This window comes from Culicoides brevitarsis, chromosome 1 (assembly GCF_036172545.1).
Source record: "Culicoides brevitarsis isolate CSIRO-B50_1 chromosome 1, AGI_CSIRO_Cbre_v1, whole genome shotgun sequence".
In the NCBI taxonomy this organism is placed as follows: Eukaryota; Metazoa; Arthropoda; class Insecta; order Diptera; family Ceratopogonidae; genus Culicoides; species Culicoides brevitarsis.
Window position 1 is genome coordinate 30,870,142 of NC_087085.1, and position 7,420 is coordinate 30,877,561.

The window sequence follows — 7,420 nt, forward strand, 5'->3', positions numbered from 1 at the left end:
AAAATTACAAAAATTAATATATCTTAGCACACAATATAGATTTAACATTATAATCTTCAGTTTTATTTATAAAATCTCAAGTTTTTGAAGATAAAACGTTGTTTTTAATTAAAAATTTAAAAAACTAACCTCAAATTTCAATTAAATGAATCATTCTATAATGGCGTCAGATAAATTAGGCATTTTTTTGTATTGAATAAAAATTATTCGAAAATGATTCAAATGTCAAATTTAACACGAAATTCATAAAATATTACCAAAAATTACTATTTCATCATATTTCAATGATTTAATAGCTCAAAAATATAGATAAATTAAAAATAATCTATAAAAATTCAATTTAAAAATTAGGCCTTTAAAAATCAAATTTACTTTCCTGAACGAAATTTGCTGTTATTTCCCCTTCAAAATTAATTTTCTATGAAAATTTTCTAAAATTCGTCAAAAATTTAAATTTTCTTAAAAAAAACTATTCTCACATTCGGCGGAAAACAGTACTTTTGTTACGTAATCCGTGATCCGCCCTTATCACTTAGCGCGTTACGTCATCCGTACAAGGATCCACACAGCTACTCCTCACAACGTGCAGAAAATCGAACGAGTAAGGACGTGTTTGCAGTAAATTCCAGTAAGAAGCATCCGGAAAAATCCAGAAAAATGATGGACGTCAAGGCTTTGAACCAAAAAGATACTCTCGCAAAAGTATCGAAAGGAAACCTTACGAAAAAAGACGCTCTTGGATTCTTTTTGCACATGCGTGAGCAAAACAAAACCATGGTAAGTGACTTTTTCCGACATTTTCCCAAAAACCACGTGGCTCAAAAATGAATTTTTCCCCCGCAGCAACGCAAACAAGTCCGCTTGCTCACCGCCCAAGCGTTGTCGAAGATGTACAAGGACAACGGAGGCCAATGCACTGTCACGCAAGCATCTCAGCGTCTCATCGTTGCAATCAAATTGTAAGTTTTCCGCATTTTTTGAGGTTATGTTTCATGGCGTCACTAAAAATTTTCGATTTTTTTGCATTTCAGGCACGATCGGTACAAGGGCAGCATCCGTTTGAGCAAGAAATCGACTCCGGAGGAGTACTGGAACGACTTTATGCAAAAGATTTCGGGCTCATTCACGCCGAATGCACTTGCCCAGAAGAACAACTAAGCCGGATTTCCTGTGGAAGTCCCGAATCTCGAACTTTAGTTTTAGTTATTAACCATTTTTTTTCGATGTTTAAAGCACGGAACGATGCTTGCCGCTCTCCGTAGTGTTAGTTATGTAAGTTTTTGGCCTGAACGACGCGAAAAATTCCGTTCAGAAGCCCCATTTTCATGTTGATTCAAAGAAAGTATTGCCATGTACTCAAATTTCATGTGAATTATTACTTAGACTTCTTTCGAAAGGAACAAATAAATTTGTAAAATGTACCAAAAACGTCTTCTGTGGCATTCTGAAATCCAGTCCAAGGTTCTGAGACGCGTCGAAAGGTGCACGAGTGTGTGTAAACTTGAAAAATCGTGTGAAATGACATTTTTAACGCGAAATTCATGCAATTGTCTTCGACGGGAGTCGTTTCGGTGCCACACGTACTTCTTGTAGCAATTAATTTTTGCGATTTCAGCAGTTACATTCACTCTTGCAGCAGACCGCAGTGCATGTCAACACGGTGTTGCGTCGTTAGATGACATCTCTTTCAACATTTTTGCTTGAAAAATACAAAAAACCGCAATATTTTTGTTGTCGCGTCGCTTGTTGCTGATATTTATGGCAACATGTGTAAAGTTATTGGTCTGGAAATGCGAAATAATGTCTCAATTTTTCTTTAGAGTGGCAGTTGTGGTCTGGAAATGAAGAAATAATGAGCGACAAAGTTGGAGAAGGAAGGAAATTTGAGGTTAGAATCGTTCAAATTTGGATTTTTATTGTTAATTGAGGTCTTTGGTGACCTAATTTGGATGTGAAAGTACAAGAAAAATTTTAAAAGTAATTTTTCTCTTAATTAAGGGAAAAATTTTAAGAATTCGAAGAATTTTTAGCAGGTTGTTGTTAAAAAATTACTTTTATTGGTCCAAAAATCATCTGAAGAAATCATATTTTAACTCGATTTAGGGAAATTTTTGAAGAAAAATTTAATTTTTTTGCTAAGAATTAACCTTTATCGTTCAAGAAAGCACATTTTTGACTAAAAATAAGAAAATTCTTGATTAAAACTTGTAATTTTTTGTAAAGAATTGACGTCATTTAGTACAAATATGCCTGTTTTAGCTCCAATTCATTAATTTTTTTGAAGAAAATTTTTAATTTTTGTAAGAAATTTTAATTAATTTTTCTAAACAGAAAAATTTGGACTCAATTTTTGAAATATTGACAAAATTATTTATTTTTTTTTTATTATTAACTGTAAATAATTGACGTTTATTTGTTTAAAAATCACATAAAAAGTCAGTTTTGGACTCAAATCATTAAAACTTCTAAAGAAAAATTTATTTTTTTGTTTAAAAATTTACGTTATTTGGTCATAAAAGTAAATTTTTAACAAAATTTTTGTAAATTTTGGAAAAATCTTAACAGAATCCTGTTCATTGGCTCGAAAATTGATTAATTAATCGCAAATCTGATCGCATTATCATCACTTCCTTCATATTGGGATCCAAAAACTTCATATCGCAACGCCATTTATCGGCACTCGGAATAATCAGAGGTATAAGAGCTTTCAAAGGATCACTCCAGTCCTTTCGGTAGCGTGGAATCACGGTTCTAGAAAAGTTGTAAACACCTTTCTTCAGTGGGCATCGGTCGGGAATGCCAGGAAAACAGCTTGCTTGGCGCCGTGAAGCAATCCAAGCTCGCTGAAAAATGTCGAGCAAATTTTATCCTTTGACCGAGTGAAGAGCGAATGCCAGCCACCGCCATCCTGTCGATAAACGTTCATCCAACCGGAATAATCGTCCGTCAAGTCTTCCTTTATTGTCCAAACTTGGTTGATAATTTGGTGCGTTTTGTTGATGCGCTTGACTTGCGACGTGATTTTGCCGAGAGTGCCGTTGTCGAAAGGCGTTTCGAAGGAAATTAGGAAGGAAATTTTTCAAATAAAAAAAAACTTACAAATGCTTCGTCAAATTCCAGTAAAAAGGCACTGAAAAAAGAAAAAGTGAATATAATTAGGAGAAATTTCTTCATTTTTAATATTTTTATTTAAAGTAATTTAATGGAAATGATGAAATTTTTCTAAAAGTTGTCATTTTATAGAATTTTTCTAAAGTATGCGTGTTTCAAGTGATGGATATCTTTTTTTTTTATTGCCAACACATGCCAAAAAGTTTCTTTATAATTAATAATCAGTGTGTCTATAATAATCAATTATAGCTTCAATTATAATTTCGCATCTACGATAATAATTTTATTTACAATAATGATAAATTTAATGATAATTATTTTGAAGCCGTTTTATGTCAAGCAAAATTTTAATATTTTAAAATTAGAATTAGGCCGCTCCAAACGAAAATCAAAAATAAAGTCCAATGCCCCATTTTAAAAGTCAAAAATCTAAGTTAAAAATTTTATCAAAATTGATCGTTTTTTGTTGTATTTTCATAATTTTTCAAGACATTTTCAAAAAAATTTATAAAAAATTTTCAATTATTTTAATTTTTGTTTTGAAAATCATATTTTCACTTGAATTTTCTTCTCCAAAAAAAATTTTTCAGAAAATTACTGAATTTTTTTTCAACTTTTTTTGACAGTTATTTTTTATTAAAATTTTAATTTTTCAATTTTTAACTTAAAATAATCTTAAATCAATTTTTAATTTGAAAATTTCCAAGAAGGTTATTAAAAAACAACAAAAATGTTGATCAACGATCAAAAATTGCTAAAATTTTGTCATTTTGTATGAAAATAAGTATTTCAATTTTTTTTTTATTTTTATTTTATTTTCAAAAATTTTGGACTTTATTTTTGATTTTCATTTGGAGCGGCCTAAGCATTTAAAAAAGAATTGATTTATAAAGTTAAATTATTTTTTTAAATTTTTCAATTTTTTTAAAATTATATTTAATGAAATTTTCTTTTTTAATTTAAAAATAAAAATAATTATTTATATTATCATTAATATTCAATCAATAATAAATTAATTTTTTAAAAATAATTTTGAAGCAAAAATTTTTATTTCAACAAAATTAATTATTGTAAGCAAAAATTTTTATTTGAACAGATTTTTTATTCAAACTAATTTAATTAATTATTTTTTTTAGAAATTTTTACTAAATGTTCTGAATTCGATTAAATTATGAGATTTTTATTTTGTATATATTAAAAAAAAATTCTTAATTTTTACGCGATTACTTTTGATAAATTTATTTTTAAAAAAATAATAAAACCAAATTCCTTTTCAATAATAATAAAATACCGGCATAATAAATCTTTTGATCGTCACACCATCTTTGGATGTCATGACCTTTTATCATCTTCATCTTCGCCAATAAAAATATTTGAAACAAATATAAGGAATTAATTTTTACGGGTGTCAACAGACATTTACTCAATAATCATATAAAATAAAAATTCGTTACATAATGTTGTAAAAAATTTGTCTGGCAAATCGCAATAAAATTCCTTTTATTTTTTTTAATCCGCACTTCTATTTATTTTTTTTTATTAGATTAGGTCAAAGTCGTTCATTTCTTTCACTATTTTTTTCTTTGTGTATGTTCAAACTATGAAGAGATAAATGGATATTTTATACAAAAAATAAGTTTTACAATTTCAACAATGTTTTAAACGTTAAAACAAATAGAAAATAGAACATCAGTGACTTTTTCTCATAATAATTTAAAATAATGTGTCTGTGCGCTATTTTTTTTCTTATATAATTTATTATTATATTATATTATAATAAACGTCTATTAGTAAAGTATACCATGTCGGTTCGCGCCTTTTGTCGACATCCATTAAAAATTGCAGGCTTGTAAAAAAATTAATTGAGTCACATTAAAATTATCATAAAATTAATCTATTTTTCGTCTTTAACGCGCAAAGATGTTCAAGGCTTTCAACATATATTTTTTTCTGTTACATTAATATATTTATTAAAAGTCGTTTTTTATAATTCATGAATTAGATTATTTGTTTTAAATTTATTTTTATTAATATTATAATCGATTATTATTCTCATTTATTGTTATTGAAAAAAAACCGCAAAAATTTATATTTCGTTAATATGCCGGCATATTAAGTTAAGTTGTGTGAAAATTATTTTTTATCGGAATTATGATGATGATTATTGTTATTATCGTGGTAATGACTATTTATAATAATATTTGAAAAATTTCTTCATGTTATGTTATTTATGAGACATTGAAATATTTAGAGCGACGATCAATGGCAAAAGTTAATATTAAATTAATTCAGCAATAAAATAAATTAAAATTAATCGATCATCATTTTTTTTATTTTTTAATGTTAAACATTAGTGTTTGTTTGTAATTTATTTAATTTTTTCCGAATTTTTTATTTATTTTTTTTTTAGAATAAAGAATTGTTTTAAACAACATTGTAAGGATTGATAAATGAGTAAATTTTTAATCGTGTGACTTTTTTACACTTTTATATATAATTGTAAATGTAAATTACATAAAATTACGTTAAATGAAGTGTAAAATGTTTATTAATTACAAAACTACATATTTCTTAATTTTATTAGTATTTTTATTTATTTTTAAGCTTTTTTGTTATTTTTTTGGTCTACATCCGTTTTTTGAAAATGCGTTTTAAACTTTAAACCCGACTGTTAAGTTAAATAAAAACATCCTGTTTATCCTGTTTAATTTATTGATTGATCATTGATCATTGACTTGTGATTTTTTTGGCAAATATCAAATTGATCAAAAACTGAATGTCTTCCTGTCATAAAATTGCGAATATAAAATATTAATAAAAAAATTATTTGAATAATAATTACAAAGTAAAATATTGTTGGTTATTTTTGCGAATATTTAATTTTATTTTATTTTATTTATCAATGTCAAGTTCTGGCAGCAAAGTTATTACAATTTATTTATTTATTTAGGCCGCTCCAAATGAAAATCAAAAATAAAGTCCGATGCCCCATTTAAAAAGTCAAAAATCCAATGGGGCAAAATAAAAAAAAAGTTAAAAATTTCATTAAAATTGATCGTTTTTTGGTGTATTTTCAAGACATTTTCAAAAAAAATTATAAAAATTTTTCAATTATTTTAATTTTTGTTTTGAAAATCATATTTTAACTTGAATTTTCTTCTCTAAAAATATTTTTCATAAAATTACTACTGAATTTTTTCTTCAAATTTTTTTGACAGTTATTTTTTGTGAAATTTTAATTCTTCAATTTTTAATTTAAAATGATCTAAAATCAATTTTTAATTTGAATAATTCAAAGAAGATTATTAAAAAACAACGAAAATGTTGATCAACGATCAAAAATTGCTAAAATTCTGTCATTTTGTATGAAAATAAGTAAGTTTTTTATTTTGCCCCCCCATTTTATTTTCCAAAATTTTGGACTTTATTTTTGATTTTTATTTGGAGCGGCCTTAGATATATTTAAAAATTTTTTTTTCAATTTTGTTTGAATACCAATGTCGCGACCAAGATGTCGGCATTATAAAAATATTATTATTTGTTAAACTTAAATAAATGTACGTTTATTGTATCACATATTTTTCATATTTTGTATTATTATCAATATTTTATGTTATCCATTCATTAAATTAAATCCCGGGCGAAAAGGATAAATCGCACAACTAACATTTTTAACAAACTGAGAAAAAAACTTTTTCTTCATTTTTAAATATATTTTTTTTAAAATTAAATTTTTCATCATTAAAAAAATTTTAAAAAATTTCTTTTTTAAGAGGTTCATTTGTATGTAAGAAAATTTTTTTTTTGAAATTTGCACGGTTCTTTAAATTTTTTCATTTTTAGTTTTAGCTGTAAAATTTTTTTTTAAAAAATATTTCTTCATTATTAAAAAATTTAAATAAATTATTGTTCTTTATAAAAACATTTTTCCAAATTTTTTGGTTCAATTTTTCATCTTTTTACAATTTTGATGAAGTTTTAAATTTAAAAACATTTTTTGATAAAAACGATTTCAAAAAATTTCATAAAAATTTTTACCAATTTTTGCAGTGAAATTTCTGAAATTTATTTGGTTCAAATTTTTATGGAAATAAAATCTCAGTTTTGGCTGTTATTTTTTAAAAATTTTTGAAAATCAATTTTTTTAAAATTTGATAATTTAGGCAAACATTCTTTTTTTCAAATTTTTTAAATTTCCGAATTTTTAAATAATTTTGCAAATAATTTAGCAATTCCTTCATTTTTATTTTTTTGATTGATTTTTTTAAAAAAAAATATTTAAAATTAATGAATTTTCACATTAATTTTT

At 25.3% G+C, this 7,420-nt stretch overlaps 1 protein-coding gene across 1 annotated transcript; it reads left to right on the top strand.

The window, feature by feature from the left end:
* Positions 1 to 537: 537 nt before the first annotated feature.
* On the top strand, positions 538 to 1,428 carry LOC134836062 (uncharacterized). The gene is made up of 3 exons (XM_063851228.1): positions 538 to 777; positions 844 to 959; positions 1,032 to 1,428. Exons 1-3 carry the CDS (start codon positions 658 to 660, stop codon positions 1,156 to 1,158), a joined length of 363 nt encoding a protein of 120 aa, XP_063707298.1. The 5' UTR covers positions 538 to 657; the 3' UTR covers positions 1,159 to 1,428.
* The last annotated feature ends 5,992 nt before the right edge of the window (positions 1,429 to 7,420 follow it).